At 52.9% G+C, this 20,583-nt stretch overlaps 1 protein-coding gene across 2 annotated transcripts in view; it reads left to right on the top strand.

The window, feature by feature from the left end:
* POLE (DNA polymerase epsilon, catalytic subunit) overlaps window positions 1–20,583 on the top strand; it is a 62,503-nt gene that overhangs the window by 34,842 nt on the left and 7,078 nt on the right. For both annotated transcript variants that reach the window (XM_030821731.1, XM_030821730.1), the window contains 16 exons: window positions 1,212–1,424; window positions 1,589–1,798; window positions 2,031–2,174; window positions 7,063–7,203; window positions 7,478–7,631; window positions 7,708–7,814; window positions 8,042–8,218; window positions 8,309–8,532; window positions 8,659–8,879; window positions 9,206–9,410; window positions 12,194–12,367; window positions 13,324–13,449; window positions 15,406–15,538; window positions 17,057–17,234; window positions 18,687–18,818; window positions 18,974–19,167. In XM_030821731.1, coding sequence (XP_030677591.1) covers window positions 1,212–1,424; window positions 1,589–1,798; window positions 2,031–2,174; window positions 7,063–7,203; window positions 7,478–7,631; window positions 7,708–7,814; window positions 8,042–8,218; window positions 8,309–8,532; window positions 8,659–8,879; window positions 9,206–9,410; window positions 12,194–12,367; window positions 13,324–13,449; window positions 15,406–15,538; window positions 17,057–17,234; window positions 18,687–18,818; window positions 18,974–19,167 — 2,733 coding nt within the window. The remainder of the gene's footprint in view (window positions 1–1,211; window positions 1,425–1,588; window positions 1,799–2,030; window positions 2,175–7,062; window positions 7,204–7,477; window positions 7,632–7,707; window positions 7,815–8,041; window positions 8,219–8,308; window positions 8,533–8,658; window positions 8,880–9,205; window positions 9,411–12,193; window positions 12,368–13,323; window positions 13,450–15,405; window positions 15,539–17,056; window positions 17,235–18,686; window positions 18,819–18,973; window positions 19,168–20,583) is intronic.

Genomic DNA, 20,583 nt, shown 5'->3' with positions numbered 1-20,583 from the left:
AGTTCGAGACCAGCCTGGCCAACATGTGAAACCCCATCTTTACTAAAAATACAACAAAAAATTAGCTGGGCTTGGTGGCAGGTGCCTGTAATCCTAGCTTCTTGGGAGGCTGAGGCAGGAGAATTGCTTGAACCCAGGAGGCGAGGTTGTAGTGAGATGAGATCGCGCCATTGCGCTCCAGCCTGGACAACAGAGTGAGATTGTGTCTCAAAAAAAAAAAAAAAAAAAAGGAAACAAGTTGCAGTCAGATGTGTCCCACATGTTACTATTTAGGTTAAAACTTACAGCTGTGGCATGTGTCTGTGGACATGTGGTAAAAATTTAAAGGTATGTGGGGGCAGACAGAAGAGGGCTGTACCCATTATTTGCAATATTTTCTTTCTTATAAAAAGCATTCTGGAGCAAACATGGCAAAATGCAAAGATTTACTTGTTGGTAGTCTTGAGTGACATTTTATTTTTCGGTTTGATCTTTTCACTTTTTTTGAAAGAGGGTCTCACCCTGTTGCCCAGGCTGGAATGCAGTGGCGCAACCTTGGCTCACTGCAACCCCCCACTCCTAGGCTCAAGTGATCCTTCCACCTCAGCCTCCCAAGTAGCTGGGACCACAGGCGCACACAACCACACCCAGCTAATTTTTCTATTTTCTGTAGAGACGGGATTTCACCATGTTGGCCAGGCTAGTCTCAAACTCCTGGGCTCAAGTGATCCGCCCACCTCAGCCTCTCAAAGTGCTGGGATGACAGGCGTGAGCCACCACACCCGGCCTTCACTATTAAAAGTTCAGTAAACTTGTGTAAACGAACATCCCATTTCAGGTGATATACTTATGTTAGATTTCGAGAAGTAGAATTTGTGGGGATGAGATCCTAAGATTTTTGTTTGCTTGTTTTTATGAGGCAAGGTCTCACTCTTGCCCGGGCTGGAGTTCAGTGGTGTGATCATAGCTTGCTGCAGCCTCCAGCTCCTGGGTTCAAGTGATCCTCCTGCCTCAGCCTACCAAGTAGCTGGGACTACAGGCGCACTACCACGCCTGGCTAATTTATAATGTATTTTGTAGAGACAGGGTCTTGCTGTTACCCAGGCTGGTCTCAAACTCCTGGCCCCAAGCAATTCTCCTGTCTTGGCCTCCCAAAGTGCTGGGATTCCAGGCATGAGCCACCCTGCCCAGCCCGAGATCCTGAGATTGAAGGCTTCACTGGGTCTTTCCAGGTCACGATGGCCGAGGCCTCAGAAGACAGTCCGAGGCCAAGTGCTCCCGACATGGAGGACTTCGGCCTCGTGAAGCTGCCTCACCCAGCAGCCCCTGTCACTGTGAAGAGGAAGCGAGTTCTTTGGGAGAGTCAGGAGGAGTCCCAGGACCTCACGCCCACTGTGCCCTGGCAGGAAATCTTGGGGCAGCCTCCCGCCCTGGGAACCACCCAGGTAAGGCACACGGCTGTGACACCGTCTGTCTCTGAGGGGTCTGCTGCACAGCCCAGGGAGCCCGAGATGCGTCCTGACCCCTAGGGAGGCTGCTTGTGAGAAAGTTATGGTGGGCATTCCCATCTCACCACTTGCACATTGGCTGTGCTCACCATCCATCCCAGGAGGAGTGGCTTGTCTGGCTCTGGTTCCACAAGAAGAAGTGGCAGCTGCAGGCCCGGCAGCGCCTCGCCCGCAGGAAGAGGCAGCGTCTGGAGTCGGCAGAGGGTGTGCTGAGGCCCACGGCCATCCGGGATGGTCCTGCCACGGGGCTGGGGAGCTTCTTGCGAAGAACTGCCCGCAGCATCCTGGACCTTCCGTGGCAGATTGTGCAGGTGTAGACCTTGATCCAAGGGGAGGGCAGTGACTCTGCTGATGGCCCAGGGATGGGGTGTCCAGCTGGGCCCTGAGGTCTGGGATGGGAGGGTTAGAGTGGGCCTGGAGTTTCCTGCCCATTGTAGGGAGGCCTAAGGCCCTGTGCTAGGAGCTGGAGCTACCTGGGAGGTGGCCCCGTCTGTGGGTTCCGGTGTGTCCTGTGACATGCTGTATGTCCGTGTGGCCTTTCAGATCAGCGAGACCAGCCAGGCCGGCCTGTTCAGGCTGTGGGCGCTCATTGGCAGTGACTTGCATTGCATCAGGCTGAGCATCCCCCGTGTGTTCTACGTGAACCAGCGAGTGGCTAAAGCGGAGGAGGGTGCTTCGTATCGCAAGGTAGGGAGGCAGCTAGTGCTGCCTCTGCAGTCATCTGGGCAGCCTGAGGTGGCTTTCCCGTGATCTAGCATGGCCTCAAGCCTCCACCTCCTCAGTAACTTATGGGGATGTTGTAGAAATTCCTCAAAACAATGTGTGTGAGCACTGAGCACAGAGCCTGGGGCAGAGCGAGTGCCGGGAATGGAGCTGCTGGTGCCCTTGTCACTATGAGTTTGTCTGCCCGCGAGGTCCATGTTGTGGGGACAAACCGAGTGGCATTGGTTAGAGGTTGTGAACTCTGTCTCCATAGGCTCTTTGGTTGTTAACAGCTTTATTGGGATGTAAAGTTACACGCCATCCAACTCATCCATTTAAAGTGCAGAATTCAATGGCTTTTAGTGGCATGACTATTGCCAGTCAATGTTGACATTTTCTTTTTTCTTTTTTTTTAAATTTTACTTTGATTTCCGGGATCCATGTGCAGAGAGTGCAGGTTTGTTACATAAATAAGCACATGCCATGGTGGTTTGCCGCACCCATCACCCTGTCACCTGGGCATTAGGCCCCACATGCATTAGCTGTTTATCCTGATATTCCCCCTCCCCTCGCCCCCCCATTCGGATATTTTCATCACTCCAGAAAGAAACCTGGCATCCTTCACCTGTCACCATCCTCCCCCAGCCCTCAGTAGCCACTGATCCACTTCCTGTCTCTGGGTTTGCCTGTTTGGGCATTTGATGTAAATGGAACCCTACATTAGTAGGTGGGTCTTTGTGCTGGGCTTCTTCCACCTGCAGAAACTGCAAAGGTTTTCATGTGGCCATGAGTGCGCTGAGGCTCTTAGCTGGCATCTCCGCCCGAACTCCCCGTTGTTAATGTGTTGGCTCAGCACATTTCTTGACTGGATGCAGTGAATCACATAAGAAGTGACATGTAGTTGGGGAGGTGAGGTGTGCATATTTGTACCTACACGAGGTTTTCTGGAGAAGGTGAAACTCGATTCCAGCCAGGTGATTCAGTAGAATGTGCATATAGAAAGTAGACACAGAGCCAGGTGTGGTGGTTCACACCCGTAATCCCAGCACTTTGGGAGACCGAGGTGGGCGGATAAAAAAAGGAAAGCAGACGCAGAGGCATCGAGACCACAGAGAACAGGTGGGACTGTGGGATTTCTACACCTTCCTTTAGATGCGTGGTGCTGTGGTGCTGTGGCCGTGTAGCAGTGCCCTAACTTGTGGGATGTTTCCCTTTATGACTGTCAGGTCATCTCTGGAGGGAGGTTCTGGCGCTGTGTGAATATTCTGTCCTCAACGTTTGGCTGGATGGTGTCAGCATCCGTGTCTCATGGGGTCCACGAGGCTCCAAGATGATGTCTTTTGATTCTGTTCCCCTGTGTATTAGCTGTTTCCTTGATAACAAAGAGCTTTGTGCAGATCAGGTAGAAATGAACTCTAGTTTATTCCTTAAAAAGCAAGATACGAGAGGTATAATATGCTGAGGATTTTTTTTTTTTAAGCAAGATAAATGCTTTTTCCCTTTAAATTATTTTTAATTTTCAAGGTAGGGCATGGCAAATGGGTTTATTCCTTTCACTTTTCCTCTCTTTTTAAAGTATTACTATGGAGTAGTGGATTTTTGTTTAACTTTGTTGTTTCTGTTTTTGAGAAGGTCTCTCACTCCATCACCTAGGCTGGAGTGCAGTGGCATGATCTTGCCTCACTGCAGCCTTGTACTCTTGGGCTCAAGCAATCCTCCTGCCTCAGTGTTTAATGTTTTAATATCAACCGTAGCCAAATCCTGCCCAACACACACGCGTTAGGTATGTTAAGGTACACGGTAGGCCCTCACTTTATGGGTTGATAGGTCCTTAGAAACTGCAATTTTAAGTGAAATGACTAAGTAAAATGATGTAAAATGAAACAGATTTTTTTTTCTTCTCTGAAACTATAATGAAACTGTTGGCCAGGCGCAGTGGTGCATGCCTGTAATCCCAGCAATTTGGGAGGCTGAGGCTAGTGGATTGCTTGAACTCAGGCATTCGAGACCAGCCTGGGCAACATGGCAAAACCCCTTCTCTACAGAGTTTTTTTTTTAATTTATTTATTTTTATTTGTTTGTTTGTTTGTTTTGAGATGGAGTTTCTCTCTTGTTGCCCAGGCTGGAGTACAGTGGCGCATCTCAGCTCACCGCAACCTCCGCCTCCGCCTCCTGGGTTCAGGAAATTCTCCTGTCTCAGCCTCCCGAGTAGCTGGGATTACAGGCATGCACCACCACGCCCAGCTAATTTTGTGTTTTTTAGTAGAGATGGGGTTTCTCCGTGTTGGTTAGGCTGGTCTCGAACTCCCGACCTCAGGTGATCCACCCACCTCGGCCTCCCAAAGTGCTGGGATTACAGGCTGAACCACGGCGCCCAGCCCCAGAATTTTTTTTTTTTTTTTTAAAGGAAGAAAGAACATTGAACAAAATGATGTTATTTGAGGACCTGCTATACATCACTTCACCATCGCAGTTTCCAAGAATCCATTGATATTAAGTGAGAACTTACTGTTATTTACATATAGTTAAGTGCAGATTTTTAAATGTGCAGTTGATTGGGTTTTTGGACACATGAGTATGCCTGTGTCACCCACACCCCCACCCAGGTGCAGAATGTTTCCATCACCCCGGAGGGTGCTCTTGTCCCCGCCATGCAATCTTCTGCTGGCCTGATTTCTGTATTTCTATAACTGTGTGCATGTGACTTTCTAGAACTTCATATTAATGGAGCCAGACAGTAGACTCTTTGGTGGTCAATATCTTTTTGAGACTCAAATTATCCCAAACTGGGCTGGCCAGATCCCTTCAAGCTGGCACCTGAGTCCTCTTGACATGCCCTGTTGGTCTTTGAAAACTTCCTTGCTTTCTGGCCACTAAGAGAGGCCAGGCTCACCTTGAACTTCCAGACATGGAATTAGCTGTTCCTCTAAAGAGCCTGAGCCTCGTTGGGAGGTTATGTTGAGAAACCAAGCCAAGAGCTCAAGGGGTATCATTTCATCTAGATTCCTTCAGTGAAAGCCAGGAAATATATACATTTTAAAAAATACAATTACACTAATTGTTCCAGTTCCTATTTACCAGAACATAATTTTTCATTTCTTTGATTTTTTTGTGTGTGTGTGTCGGTCTAATTTCATGTTACTGGAAAAATCTAACCCTGCTGGTTCTCTTCTCGCTTGAGAATTATTCAGATTTTCCTGGTTGTTGTTATGCCAAGAAACGCTTTATTGCAACCTGGACATTTTACATATTTGAGACTTTGGGTACTTTTAAAAATCCTTTAGAGTGTCAGTTTTTTTTGTTTGTTTGTTTTAGCAGCAACCAACCCGGTTAATTCCAGTGCCCAAGCTCTGCCTTGCCTCTTTGTGCAAAGCTTCCAATGTCAGCTCAACCTCCAGAGCCTCTGCTGCGTTGTTTTGGGTCACCTGTGCAAGTGCAGCTCGTAGTGAGCCTGGGACTTGTGCTGCTGGTTCATGCATGAAGCTAGGGTGCCCCTCTCCAGCTCTCCTCTCCAGGATTCCCCCAGCCCCCCACACATGAAGCTAGGGTGCCCCCTCTCCAGCTCTCCTTTCCAGGATTCCCCCAGCCCCCCATTCATGAAGCTAGGGTGCCCCCTCTCTAGCTCTCCCAGACCCCTCCAGGACCCCACACAGGGAGCTAGGGTGCCCCCTCTCCATCTCTCCCAGACCCCCCCAGGACCCCATTCACGAAAGTAGGGTGCCCCCTCTCCAGCTCTCCCAGACCCCCCCAGGACCCCATTCATGAAGCTAGGGTGCCCCCTCTCCAGCTTTCCCAGACGCCCCAGGACCCCACACAGGAAGCTAGGGTGCCCCCTCTCCAACTCTCCCAGGACCCCATTCATGAAGCTAGGGTGCCCCCTCTCCAGCTCTCCCAGAGCCCCCCAGGACCCCATTCATGCAGCTACGGTGCCTGCCCCCTCTCCAGCTCTCCCAGACCCCCCCAGGACCCCACACAGGGAGCTAGGGTGCCCCCTCTCCAGCTCTCCCAGACCCCCCCAGGACCCCATTCATGAAGCTAGGGTGCCCCCTCTCCAGCTTTCCCAGACCCCTCCAGGACCCCATACAGGAAGCTAGGGTGCCCCCTCTCCAACTCTCCCAGGACCCCATTCATGAAGCTAGGGTGCCCCCTCTCCAGCTCTCCCAGACCCCCCGAGGATCCCATGCACACTTTCTGCCTCCCCCAGAGGCTCTCTCTCAGTTCTGACTAGGAAAATGTGATTTCTCTCAGTTTTTGCCATCTACACCCTCAGGTTAAACCCATGAGAGAATGGAGGAAGATGAACTGGGGACCTCCCCAGACCAGTGTTGACTGCTGTATTCTGAGAGCTCTTGTCTATTCTCAGAGGCTGCAGGTTGCTTTTCAAAATTGTGTCCAGAGGCCAGGCATGGTGGTTCACACCTGCAGTTCCAGCGATTCGGGAGGCTGAAGTGGGAGGATCACTTGAGCCCAGGAGTTTGAGACCAGCCTGGGCCTCATAGTGAGACCCTCCTTTCTACAAAAAAACAAAAAAGCTATCCGTGGTGGTGTGTTCCTCGTCCCAGCTACTCAGGAGGCTGAGGCTGGAGGACTGCTTGAGCCCAGTAGTTGGAGGCTGCAGTGAGCTGATCACACTGCTGCACTCCAGCCTGGGCAACAGAGTGAGACCCTGTCTGTAAAAAATAAATAAATAACATAAAAATTACGTCCAGAGTTTTTAGTTGTAATCATTGAGAGAGGTGGACTGTGGCGTGGTGGGTGTAGCCCGTCGTTAGGCACTGGAAGTCCTAGGACTCTGAACAGTGTGTGCTTGTGTGTGCACCACAGACATTACCACCTACGCCCGGTGATAAGATCATCGTCATATTCTCGCCAGGTGAATCGGGTCCTTCCCCGCTCCAACGTGGTCTACAATCTCTATGAGTATTCAGTGCCAGAGGACATGTACCAGGAACACATCAACGAGATCAACGCTGAGCTGTCAGCGCCAGACATCGAGGGCGTATATGAGACTCAGGTGACTCCCCAGCCACCCTCGACTGGACTGGGGGAGGCTCCAGCAGGGTGGTATAGAGGAAAGAAACCCACCCAGGGTGTGGGCTGGGGAACAGCAGTGATTGTGGACTCGTTCCCACAGGTGAGGTGAATGTCAGCAGCGTGTCTGCCAAGAGTGGCCTGTGGGCAGTGGGCCGGGCAGCTGCAGGGGCACAGCCACATCCCAGGCAGAAGTCACATGGGCAGCCAGAGCACCCCATCCAGCCCTTGCCAGCCTGTCTGCCTGATTCTTCCAGGTTCCGTTACTGTTCCGGGCCCTGGTGCACCTGGGCTGTGTGTGTGTGGTCAATAAACAGCTGGTGAGGCACCTTTCGGGCTGGGAAGCAGAGACCTTTGCTCTTGAGCACCTGGAGATGCGCTCTCTGGCCCAGTTCAGCTACCTGGAACCAGGTATGGCCTGCATCAGCCGCCCACCATGTGCCTGCCTCCCACACATCTGGGGTGACGGTCTTGTTTCCTTCTCCAGGGAGTATCCGCCATATCTACTTGTACCACCACGCACAGGGCCACAAAGCGCTCTTCGGGATCTTCATCCCCTCACAGCGCAGGGCATCCGTCTTTGTGCTGGACACTGTGAGTCATGGGCCCTCCATGGCAGCACGTTGGCTGGGGCAGGGTTTGGGGAAGGAGGACATCTCCCAGGGTGCCCAGGCCCTCCAGGTCTTGTCCTCAAGGGCCTTTGCCCATGAGTGCTTGTCATGATTGAATTGGCAGTGCCATGGCAGTGACGGAGTCTGCCCCAGGGCTCCCCCCACTTCCTCCCGCGCAGGGTGAGGCTGACGTGGCCTGCATTTGTCTAGGTGCGCAGCAACCAGATGCCCAGCCTTGGCGCCCTGTACTCAGCAGAGCACAGCCTCCTCCTGGAGAAGGTGGGCCCTGAGCTCCTGCCACCCCCGAAACACACCTTCGAAGTTCGGGCAGAAACTGACCTGAAGACCATCTGCAGAGCCATCCAACGATTCCTGCTCGCCTACAAGGTGATAATGGTTGGGGTCTTGCTGTGTGAGTCCCCTCTCCTTTGAGGCTGGGTCCACCCGGGTCTTTTCTTCCATTTTGCCTTGACCCAGGAGGAGCGCCGGGGGCCCACACTCATCGCTGTTCAGTCCACCTGGGAGCTGAAGAGGCTGGCCAGTGAGATTCCCGTCTTGGAGGAATTCCCACTGGTGCCTATCTGTGTGGCCGACAAGATCAACTATGGGGTCCTGGACTGGCAGCGCCATGGAGCCCGGCGCATGATCCGGCACTACCTCAACCTGGACACCTGCCTGTCGCAGGCCTTCGAGATGAGCAGGTGAGCGCACCACTGTCGTTGTGGGCCAGTGGTCCCCAGGCAGAGCTGGCCTCGGTGGTCTCTGTGACCCGGCGATGTGCCCCGGTGCCAACCTGTGCCCCAGTGCTGACCTGTGCCCCGGTGCAGGTACTTTCACATTCCCATCGGGAACCTGCCAGAGGACATCTCCACATTCGGCTCCGACCTCTTCTTTGCCCGCCACCTCCAGCGCCACAATCACCTGCTCTGGCTGTCCCCTACAGCCCGCCCTGACCTGGGTGGAAAGGAGGCTGATGACAACTGTCTTGTCATGGAGTTCGATGACCAAGCCACTGTTGAGATCAACAGTTCAGGCTGTTACTCCACAGGTGAGTGGGCGGGAGGACGAGGCCCACAAGACCTGGCTGGTGTTTCTGCCATTCTGTGACATCTTCTCAAGGCAAGAGTGCCCGAGGATGGGCTCAGAGCTCGACCGCACAGGTCAGAGCTGAGGCTGTAGGAGATGGTCCTGGGGTCAAGGTCCAGGTGGGGCCTTCTGTGCCCTCGGGAATCTGAATAGCCTGGCAGGTGTGAGGATGGGTGTGGGCAGGTCTGATGCTGGTTCTGGAGGTGGTGGTGGCTGGAGTCAGGCCCGGGGGGCTGGTGGTGCTAGAGCTGGCAGGATGCTGGCTGAGCATAGCGTCTTCCTGTGCAGTGTGTGTGGAGCTGGACCTTCAGAACCTGGCCGTCAACACCATTCTCCAGTCTCACCATGTCAACGACATGGAGGGGGCCGACAGTATGGGGATCAGCTTCGACGTGATCCAGCAGGCCTCCCTGGAGGACATGATCACGGGTGGTCAGGCTGCCAGTGCCCCGGCCAGCTACGATGAGACAGCCCTGTGCTCTAACACCTTCAGGTGCCACCCTCCCTGGGAAGGAGTGTTACTAATAGAAGGGTCTTATCCTTTGCCCTTAATTTGGAAAGCTAAGGTCTAAGACAGGGTCCAATGGGCTTCCCTTAGTCTTTTTTTTTTTTTTTTTTTTTTTTTTTTTGACACGGAGTCTTGCTCTGTCGCCCAGGCTGGAGTGCAGTGGCGCGATCTCGGCTCACTGCAAGCTCCGCCTCCCGGGTTCACGCCATTCTCCTGCCTCAGCCTCTCCGAGTAGCTGGGACTACAGGCGCCCGCCAGCACGCCCGGCTAATTTTTTGTATTTTTTAGTAGAGACGGGGTTTCACCGTGGTCTCGATCTCCTGACCTCGTGATCCGCCCGCCTCGGCCTCCCAAAGTGCTGGGATTACAAGCGTGAGCCACCGCGCCCGGCCGGGCTTCCCTTAGTCTTAATGGCAGAGCCATAGACCACTGTGTGGCGAGTTTCCCATCTTCAGTCTGTTGTCTTTACCACTGTGTGGGTCCAGCCTGGTCCCTGGCGACTGTACCATGTGCTGCCTCTGAGCTCCCTGTGGCCAGAGGTACTTCACACAAAGAGCCTTTCTAACCAGGGCCACTTTTCGATGTGACCAAAGGTACATCATAGGGATCTCCAGCCAGCTCCACTGAGTATGATGCATGAGGCATCAGCACTTAGGTGTCAGGAGCTGTCGGTCTGCTGCAGAGGGTGTGGCTGAGGGTCAGGAACCATCGGTCTGCTGCGGAGAGCATGGTTGAGGGCAGCTACTCGCAGTCCCCACCAGCGGTGGTTCATCCCAGGGAACGCTTGCTGTGTACCAGGAGGTGGGCCGAGCACTTCGCATTCTGCCTCTGTCCCCACGTCAGCCCAGGGACGGGAGCGGTTATTGTCTGTTTTTCAGATGAGGAAACTGAAGTCAGGGGGCTGCCTTTGTGGTCATACCACAAATGAATGGAAGGGTTGGCGCTCAAAAACAAGTCTTTGTAATTCCAGAGCCTGTACTCAGCTGTAGTTTTAATGACTCCACACAAAAGGGGAGAGGGAGCGTGCCAGGACTGGTGCAAAGAGGCAGGGAGAGGACTGGTGGAAAGAGGCAGGGAGAGGACTGGTGGAAAGAGGCAGGGAGAGGACTGGTGCAAAGAGGCAGGGAGAGGACTGGTGCAAAGAGGCAGGGAGAGGACTGGTGCAAAGAGGCAGGGAGAGGACTGGTGGAAAGAGGCAGGGGGGCAGTTGGGAGCCAGGAGCAGGGTCTTGGCAGAGAGACAGTAGCCCAGGCCTGAAAGGTGCAAGGAGTCCAACGGCAGATCCCCAAACTGCCGCTCTGGAGAGTGTGGGGTTTGCCGAATTGTTGAAGAGTTTGTGATGAAAGGGAGTTTTAGGAATGGGACTCGGACCTCTGTAGGTTCTCTTGTAACATTCTGTTCTTGACCCCATTGAAGTTCCTGCTTCTTCAGTAGGGTGACGTGCAGTTTTGGAATCCTTTAGCTGAATTGGGGTTCCAGTACCAGAGCAGCTGGCATCTCTGCCCCACGGGAAGTGAAGGGGGCCAGACGGGGCGTGTACAGTGCACTGGCCAATGCCTAGCTGTCTGGCCTGTGACCAGGGCCCCCCACCACGGGAAACTTGTTTACACCGGCACACGCCCTTGTGGCTTTTGTGCGACCTGTGTCTAGGTCCCTCCTGCCTGACCGTTACTTCGGTGTAGGGGCCCAGCCTTGTGTTCCCCGTAGTGTTGTAGGGAAGACCCAGCCCAGGGCAGCCCCTGCCTCTCAGAGGGAAGGCACAAAATCAGTCACCACCACAATAGGGAACAAGTGCAAAGATGTGTTTCTTACAGCTCCTGGGCAGGGAGGGTGCCGTGAGTAGGGAGGCCATCCTCCATCCCTGGGTCCTGCAAGGCAGGACTGAAGAGTCAGACAGGGAGAGTGCCCAGGGCAGCTAGCCGTGTGAGGGAATGCGGTGTAGGCATGTGTTAGTTCACGGGCAAGCGCCTGAATGGTCCATTTAAAGGAAGTGGCGGGAAGGCAGGGCCCAGCCTGCTAGGCGGGAAAGAGGCCTCTAAGTTCTTGTCTCTGACCAGCTGGGGCCATGTGGATATGGTGATATTTTGCTTTCTTTTGTTTTTGTTTTTTGAGACAGAGTCTCACTCTGTCACCCAGGCTGGAGTGCAGTGGCGCCATCTCGGGTCACTGCAACCTCCACCTCCTGGGTTCAAGCGATTCTCCTGCCTCAGCCTCCCGAGTAGCTGGGTTACAGGCATGCACCAGCCCAGCTAATTTTTGCATTTTTAATAGAAACGGGGTTCCACCATGTTGGCCAGGTTGGTCTCAAACTCTTGACCTCAGGTGATCCACCTGCCTCGGCCTCCCAAAGTGCTGGGATTACAGGTGTGAGCCACTGCATCTGGCCTAGTGTGGTGTTCTGATGTCTAGGCAGTGGCTTTGCTGTGTCCTTCCTTTCAGGGTCCCCGGCCCGTCACACACCTGCTGCCTTGTACTGTGCTGCCCTCCCATCCTGCTTCAGAACACACAGAGTTTGGGTTGTGTTGAGGGATGTGGTGAAGCCTGAACTAGTTTAAGGAATGAAATGAAAGAAACAGATGAGGCATGAGGGTGAAGGGATGAAATTTGGACAGTGACTTAAGGTGGGGACAGTGAGAAGGGGAGGCGACAGTGATGAATTTAGACCCAGCCATGTAGGGAAAACCTGTGCCTGTTTCAGTTGGAGCGTCCCACGTGGCAGCAGCGTGGGAGGCTGAGGGTACGAGGGTGTCCTGCACCTTCTCTTTCAGGATCCTGAAGAGCATGGTCGTGGGCTGGGTGAAGGAGATCACCCAGTACCACAACATCTACGCAGACAACCAGGTGATGCACTTCTACCGCTGGCTTCGGTCGCCATCCTCTCTGCTTCATGACCCTGCCCTGCACCGCACACTCCACAACATGATGAAGAAGCTCTTCCTGCAGTGAGTGCTCCTCCTCCCTGGGCCGTCCACCGCGTCCTCAGCTGGGCTGGTCCCTTACTCCCCAGTACCAGAGACGTGGCCAGCCAGTGCCTCTGGGATAAGTAGTCTATTTCTGAGTTTGTGGAGCATAACAATCCAGAGGATCCCAGAGAAACACGCAGCTGCTGCTGCAGCGTCGCCTGCACATCCTACAGAGAACACTAGGTGGCACCTCCTCTCCTGCCCCTTTCCTGCACGAAGTCATGCTACACATTGATTGCTGTGTGCCTTGTTGTTTTAGTGAAAATATGCCTGTGTGAGGAGATCTGTGTGAGGACATGCCATATGAAAGAACATTTAGCCTCTCTCCAGCCTAGTGCCGTCGTTACAAATAGCATATCAGTGAGAGGCTTCGTGCATGAGCTCATGCAGATAGATCCGTGGGGTAACTTCTGGGGCGTAGCCCTCTTGCAGGCCTCACAGGTGTTATAACTCGGGATGAATCCTGATTTGATGGACTTCACCAGAGCGGCCCCACAGAGGCCCCTTGTGGACACTTCTTCCCTGGCCGCGCCTCACCAACATGGCCGGGGATTATTACCCAACTGCTGGGATAAAAGTGCTTCTCGGTGCAGTCTTAGGATTCTTACAATGAATGAAGTCGAATTTTCTCTTCTAGTCCTTTGTCTATCTTTCTGTAGTTTGGTGGTTTTTCTCTTACTAAACATCAAATGAGTTGTCTCCATACAAAAAGTTGCCATTTCTCTGTGATAAGAATTTGCTAATTTTTTTCCTGGTTTTGGTTATCTTTTGCCATGCAGAAATCTTTGCTCTTCATTAGCTTCTGGGTTCTAGTGTATCTCGGAGGCTTTTCTGCTTCAGGACCCTCAGCTCTTTTCCCTCGTGGATTTTCCGGGTGCCCTCTGGCTCTCCACGGCTGTGGCGTCTCCACCATGGACTCTCAACTTGCTCCACAGGCTCATCGCTGAGTTCAAGCGCCTGGGGTCGTCAGTCATCTATGCCAACTTCAACCGCATCATCCTCTGTACAAAGAAGCGCCGTGTGGAAGATGCCATCGCTTACGTGGAGTACATCACCAGCAGGTGCGGCTGGCTGGTCCTGGTGACGCAGCACTGTGGCTTTGAGAAGGATGCTAAAATGACCCTCTGAGGTGCCAGCTGTCCTCCTGGGTGGGCTGGGAGGTCCTTAGAAGCGCAGGACTCACCATAGTGAATCCGAGCAGCGTGAAAAGGGGGTTACCGCCACCCGTGCATGGTAGCAGATCGGAGGCCACGCAGGTGTGCAGCTTGAGTTGAGCAAGTTCAGGAAGTGGCCTGCCTTTGCTGAGAAGGTTCCACAGTGATTTTTGTTTGTTTTTTTCCCCATGGGAGGCACAGATTCAAGGTGCCCTGAATATAGGCACCCCGTAAGTGTTGACGTGTAAACCTTTCATAGACGTCAGTGTTGGTGAGAGGAGTGGTGTGGTTCCCAGGTGCTCAGGTGTGCACAGCTCTCAGCTGTCAGAGCCTGTGGTTTTGACTTCCTGCCTTCCAGGCCATGTTCCTGAGGTTCCCTCCTGGGCCTTGCTGTGGTTCTCACACACTCAGCACTATTTAAATCTAAATAGAAAACAAAGCAACAGAAAAATCTCCACCAGCAACTTTTGTTCCATTGATAGTAGGAAGCTCCCTCCCAGGTGCGCTCACCCTGGGTATGAATGCAGCCCTTTCTGAGCGCAGAGGGGAGTTGTTTGTGGAGGCACAGAGAGTCTGCATGGGTCTGGTCTTTGCATGGTTACAGGGGTAGCATCTGGGGGCGCTGCAGAAAAGGCTGACACTAAATTGATAATAGGTCTTATCACTGAGAAGTATGAAGGTAGAGCTTGTAAGACTTTCATTCCTAATCAAACCATATGCACTGGATTAATTTGAAACACAAAACCACTGTTGTCCTCCTGCAGACCCACTGTGGCCCGTTATGTCTATCCAAGATGAGCCTTGATGGTCAGTGGTCACGCTGTGTGCCTGGGAAAGCTGGCTTGGCCTAGAATTGTATTTCAGAGCATGGCTGAGATAATGGGAAGGATGTGCCTCTCCCCACGTTGGCCATGGGCAGCTCCAGGGGTGCCCTGTACTTGAGGAGGCCAGAGTTGCTCGTGTCAGGAAACAGGCTGCTATTCTCCCTTAGCGTGAAGGGCAGAGTTAGGGAGAACATAAAGTTCTGCAGGAGCTGCGGTGTGGGCTACTCAGCTGCGTTTTGAAACTGTGATTTAGAATGTTCCTCCTTCCTTCCTCTCTTTCTTTGTTTATTCTTCCATTTTTTCGGGTTTTGTTTGTTTTTTAAGAGATGGGGTCTTGCTCTGTCACCCAAGCTGGAGTGCAGTGGTGCAGTCATGGCTCACTGCAGCCTCAACCTCTGGGCTCAAGCTATCTGCCCACCTCAGCCCACTGAGTAGATGGGACTAGAGGTGCATGCCAGCATGCCCAGCCAATTTTTGTATTTTTTGTAGAGACAGGGTTTTGCCACATTGCCTGGTGTGGTCTTGAACTCCTGAGCTCAGGTGATCCTCCTGCCTCAGCCTCCCAAAGTGCCAGGATTACAGGCGTGAGCCACCATGCCTGGCCTGTTCTTTTTTTTTTTTTTCCTTAAATGGATCTAACGTGCAGAGGATTGGGTCAGCCCTAGGGAGGCTTAACTGAGGAGTGACAAGGATGACAATAGCTTAAAAGAGCTTGGCAATGGGAAGCACTGTGGTTGGTTACCTGCAGCTTGCAGGTCACCTGAGGCCACAGAGCAGAGGCAGAACGCCCTATGGGCCGTCCCCAGCACAAGGAGGCACCCAGCTCTCTTTGTGGCGCCAGCTCCCAGGGCCTGGTGGGCCTCCTTAGTTTTATGTTTACCACATTTCCCTAGGAAGCCTGAGGGATGATGTGATCTGAATGAACTTTCAAATTCAATGTTAAGTAAGTGGAGGGCACAGATAGATACAAGGGGAAAAAAGTAAAGTTGAGAACAAGTTCGATTTCATTTAAGCAGTGTCTTCAATGCTTCCTCTGCAGCATCCATTCAAAGGAGATCTTCCATTCTTTGACAATTTCTTTCTCTCGATGCTGGGAATTTCTTCTCTGGATGGATCCATCTAACTATGGTGGAATCAAAGGAAAAGTTTCATCTCGTATTCACTGTGGACTGGTAAGAGAGATGCAGTGTGGCACCCGAGCCAGCTTTGGGGGTCGCGTTCATTCCTGCAGCAAGTGCTGAGTGCTCAGGGCCCCGGCAGGCCTGGCTGTGCAGCAGCAGACACTGCACCCACATCCTGCCCTAATGAACATGGGGAGGGACCATGTGCAGACAAGCACGTCAGTGTGGAGTGTGGCATCGGCCCTGGTGAGGGCAAGGCTTGCCATGGGCAACAGAGAGGTGGAGGCCCGTGAGGTGGTGACAGAGAATCTGGGAGCTGATGAAGTGCACCATAGTTGTGCGAGCATAAGGCGTCTCCAGCAGGTGGACACTAGGGAGGCAAAGCACAAGTCAGTGGAGCAGTGTTTGCAGATGCAGGCAGAGAGCTGGCAGGGCCAGGCAACTTGGGCATGGCAGGGCAGGGCCTCGGCTTTCATGGGGATGGGAGGTTCTGTGTGGGTGATGTTGGAGCTTTCTTGGCCCCAGGTGGATAATCCACCATCGGAGGGCACAGGCAGGTAAAGCCAGTTAGTGCCTGTGTCAGGGAGATGCTGGGCAGCGAGGTTGGTGAGAAGGTCCTGGGTGGGCTTTGAAGTGGAGCCAAGGGGCCAGCGGATTGGATGTGTGCAAATGCCCAGGTGCAGGCCAGGCTGTGGGTGAGTGGAGGCGGCTGTCAGGAGCAGTCTGGGTAATGGGTCACATCTGGCTGGGACTCATGGTGTTTGCAAGGTTGAAGGTTGAGATGTGGGTGGTCAGCTGGTGCAGGAGTGGCCAGAGAGTGGCTGGGTGGGTTGAGAGGAGGCCTGTGTCCTCCACAGGGGCCCTCACAGAGGACTGAGAGGAAGCTGTGGGTACAAGGGCCAGGGGCTCAGATGTCAGAGGGAAAGCCCTCTGTAAGGAGGCAGACACTTCTGGGAGCTGGCAGGATGCAGCCAGGACTGCCCAGGACACCTGGATGGGAGAGATTCTGGTTGGAGTTGGGGGACAAACCCTGATTGAAGGGATTCAGAAGAAAGTGGGAGGGTAGAAACTCAGGCAGTGTAGACCACTCTGAGGAGGGGATCAGCGTGTGGTCAGGGCAGGTGGCAGTGGGTGTCAGTGTCTACACAGATGTGGATGGTGCCGTGGCACGAACACAGGCTGTGCAGGAGGCTGGGTCTGTGATGGGGTCATGCCGTCCCAGATTCATGGACTCAGAGGAGAGAACAGTCACTGGGAAGCTTTGGCTGGTTCTTTCGTCCTTGTGGGGTGGGAGTTCAGTAATTAAAGTGAACTCTGGAAGAGCAGAGTGAAGCTCGCAGTCCCAGGTCACGAGCACTTCTGTGTGCCAGGCGCTTCCCACAAAGCACTCTGTACTGGGAGCCACCCTGGGGGATGCGCGCAGGCTCCAGGAGATGCCTTGACTGCGCGGAAGGCCTCTGGTCAAACGGGGCAGATGGACCCAGGTTGGAGGAGCCTTCGCTGTGGCATCCTACCCCTCTACCAGGCCGCGATGGTGCAAACACAGCCGCATTGTCTCGTGTGTTACAGCAAGACTCCCAGAAAGCAGGGGGAGCAGAGGATGAGCAGGAAAATGAGGACGATGGGGAGGAGGAGGAAGAGGTGGAGGAATCCAACGTGGAGGATTTACTGGAAAACAACTGGAACATTTTGCAGTTTTTGCCACAGGCAGCCTCCTGCCAGAACTACTTCCTCATGATTGTTTCAGGTAAGCCCAGAGCCCAGGGCTGCGCATCCCCCACTAAAGGGACTCGTGGTTAGTAGATGCGGCTCCTGTGCCATGGTATCGCAAGAAGGGAGGCAGTGGGAAAATCAGATCCATCAGATTGGGCGGAGCGTGCCCAGCAGTTGGGACTTTGTGAGCCGAGGGGCCTCCTCTCCCGGCTCCAGGCATGTTCCACTGGAGGACCCGGAGAGGGGTGACTGTTTTCCCGCCAGGCCTTGCTCTCTCAGGAAACTCCATGGGGAGCGGCTGCCCCTGGCCGTGTCATTGAGGGGTTTCCTAGCTCTGCTCCTGCCATCTGATTCAGTAACTCAGTCACATACATTCCCAGGGAACATTTGTGTGTGTGCACGTTCAGTAGCTGAAGATAAACCCCTGGGTCAGGTCAGCTGCCCCCTGGCTGGTCTGTGAGGCCTAACTTTCTGGTGGGAGAGTTCCTATATGCCTTGGTTTAGGTCTGCAGGCTTGGCCTTTGCAAATCAACCTATGCAGGTTAGTGTGCAGACGAAGTGTATCGAGGAAGCACTGTTTGTAGCTCAGAGCCCTAAGTTAAAGAACCCCCTAAGTGAAAACAGCAGGTTGTGATGTGCACACACAGGCGGATGCAGTCACAGAGGCCTTCGTTGATGATCATTTTATATTTTTGTCTACTTGTCCTTGAGTCTTTAACTTTCTCAGTTCTCTCTTGCAACTTTCTAAGTCTCTTTTGAAAAGTTCCAGGTTGGCCAGGCACAGTGGCTTATGCCTGTAATCCCAGCACTTTAGGAGGCTGAGGTGGGTGGATCATGTGAGGTCAAGAGTTTGAGACCAGCCTGGCCAACATGGTGAAACCCCATCTCTACTAAAAATACAAAATACAAAAATAAAAAATACACACAAAAATACAAAAATATTTACAAAAATAAAAATACTAAAAAAGGTGTGGTGGCACACACCTTTAATCCCAGCTACTCGGGAAGCTGAGGCAGGAGAATCACTTGAACCCAGGAGGCGGAGGTTGCAGTGAGCCAAGATTGCGCCATTGCACTCCAGTCTGGGCAACAAGAGTGAAATTGTGTCTCAAAAAAAAAAGGTAAGTGCCAGGTGACAGGCCCGGAGGAGCTTTTGGAGAAGCTTGCTGATGCCAGGGGCCCTGCCTTTGCTTGCGTTGGGAGCTGTTTTTCACGCGCTACCCAGTGAGAGGCTTAGTGTGCGTGGCCCCATTTATACAGTTTTCTCTCTGACAGTGAACTCGGGTGTCAGCGAGTGTTCCTTCTCATTTCCACTTCTCACTTCTCTAATTTACTTTTAGCTCATCTAAAGGCCGCGAATAAGATTATTAACAATGACATTTTAGCCTCGTCTCTGAGGCGATCTGACCAGCCATGGATCCCCTCAGATTCTCGGGTGTTTACAGCAGTCTGACTCAGGGCCTGTGGTGTGTGTGCCTCTCCACAGCATACATTGTGGCCGTGTACCACTGCATGAAGGAGGGGCTGAGGCGCAGTGCTCCAGGGAGCACCCCCGTGAGGAGGAGGGGGGCCAGCCAGCTCTCCCAGGAGGCCGAGGGGGCGGCCGGAGCCCTTCCCGGTGAGCGGTCTTTTGTCTTTTGAGGACACTGCCGTGTGCCAGTGACCTAACTCTTCTGTGTGCCATGGGTGGTCCCCGGTGCCAGTCCCCCAGGTGGGAGGTCCCCAGTGCCAGACAGGTCCCAGACCCCTCTCTCAGTATCCTTATACTTCCAGGAATGATAACCTTCTCTCAGGATTATGTCGCAAATGAACTCACTCAGAGCTTCTTCACCATCACTCAGAAGATTCAGAAGAAAGTCACAGGCTCTCGGAACTCCACTGAGCTCTCGGAGATGTTTCCTGTGCTCCCTGGTTCCCACTTGCTGCTCAATAACCCTGCTCTGGAGTTCATCAAATACGTGTGCAAGGTGAGAGTGCCAGTGTGCATGTGAGGAGAGGACACTGACGTACATGTGTAAGGCGAGAATGTAAATGTGTGCAAGGTGAGGCTGTAACGCACCATGAACCTGCTAGCGTATGTGTGCAAGATAAGGACACTGACATACCTGTGCATGGTAAGGATGTTAATGAATGCAGGATGAGGCTTTCACCTGTGCAAGGGGGAGGTACCTACATGTGTAAGGTCAGGGTGCCAGCGTGTGCAAGGTGAGGAGCAGGTGTAAGTTAATTGTTCATTCCACCAACATTTATCATGTCCCTGTCACATGCAGCCACAGTTGCGGCATCTGTGCTCAGGTGTGAGCAAGACAGGAAAGGCCCTGCCTTGTGGGGCCTGTCTGCTGCCAGCCAACCCGAGAAAGGAGAGGGCCATTCAGAGGTGCCGGTGCTGTGGGGACGGAGCCTGTGAGGGGCGCTGGGACCAGGTGCGGGAGGAGGGAGGATGCAAAGACCCTGGGGGGTGAGCTTGGTGTGTTGGTGAAGGCACAACTGAACACCTAGTGCCACCGGCTGGGAGGATGGGTCACCGGAGACCAGTAGGCTGGACCAGGACCCAGAGCTGATGAGATGAGAACTTGCTCGGATGCTGAGGCCTTCCTGGGAAAGGCAGGCTGAGTCCAAGGAGGGATAATATTACCAGATAACGACCGCGGGTGTCAGCCCTTACAGAGCAGAGCGCTTCACTGTCCATTTCCTCACTCAGCCTTCCCAGCAAACTGCATCTCACGCACGGCTAAGGTTACACTGGAGATCAGGTGACGGCCTCAAGGTCTGGTTGTGGTGAAGAAGTGTTTTTAGGTCACCATTTTAATTCCTTTATTGACTTTTACATGTTTTAAATTCATTTTTATTAAGGTGTAATTTATATAAAATTTATGTAAAATGTACTCTGTGGCGTGCAGTTGCATGATTTTTCCTAGATGAATGGAATTGCATCACCATCAGCAGGATACAGGATAGTCACCGCCCGAAAACATTCCCCTGACACCCTTTAGCCACTGGTGTGTCCTCCATCCCTGCATTTTTTTTCTCTTCCAGAGCGTCACAATAAGTAGAGACATATTGTGCAGCCTTTTGGATCTGGCTTCTTAGCAAAACACACTTGCAGTTGGCTCATCCACGCTCTCGTGTGTATCAGAACTCCCTTTCTGTTGCGAGTAGTGTCCGTTGTGTGGGCAAACCACAGCTTGCTTTTCATTCACTGGTGGAAGGACATGTGGGTTGCTTTCACTTTGGGGTGATTAATAACAAAGCTGCTATAAACATTCTGTAGGTGTAGGTTTTTGTGTGAACATAAATTTCAATTCTCTGAGGTCATTTTTTACGTGTTTGTTTAACTTGATAAGAAACTGCCAAACTCTTTTCTGAAGTGGCTGCAACGTGTC

Source organism: Nomascus leucogenys, chromosome 10 (assembly GCF_006542625.1).
Source record: "Nomascus leucogenys isolate Asia chromosome 10, Asia_NLE_v1, whole genome shotgun sequence".
Taxonomy (NCBI): Eukaryota; Metazoa; Chordata; class Mammalia; order Primates; family Hylobatidae; genus Nomascus; species Nomascus leucogenys.
The sequence above is the reverse complement of the archived record's forward strand: the minus strand, read 5'-3'. Positions and strand labels throughout refer to the sequence as shown.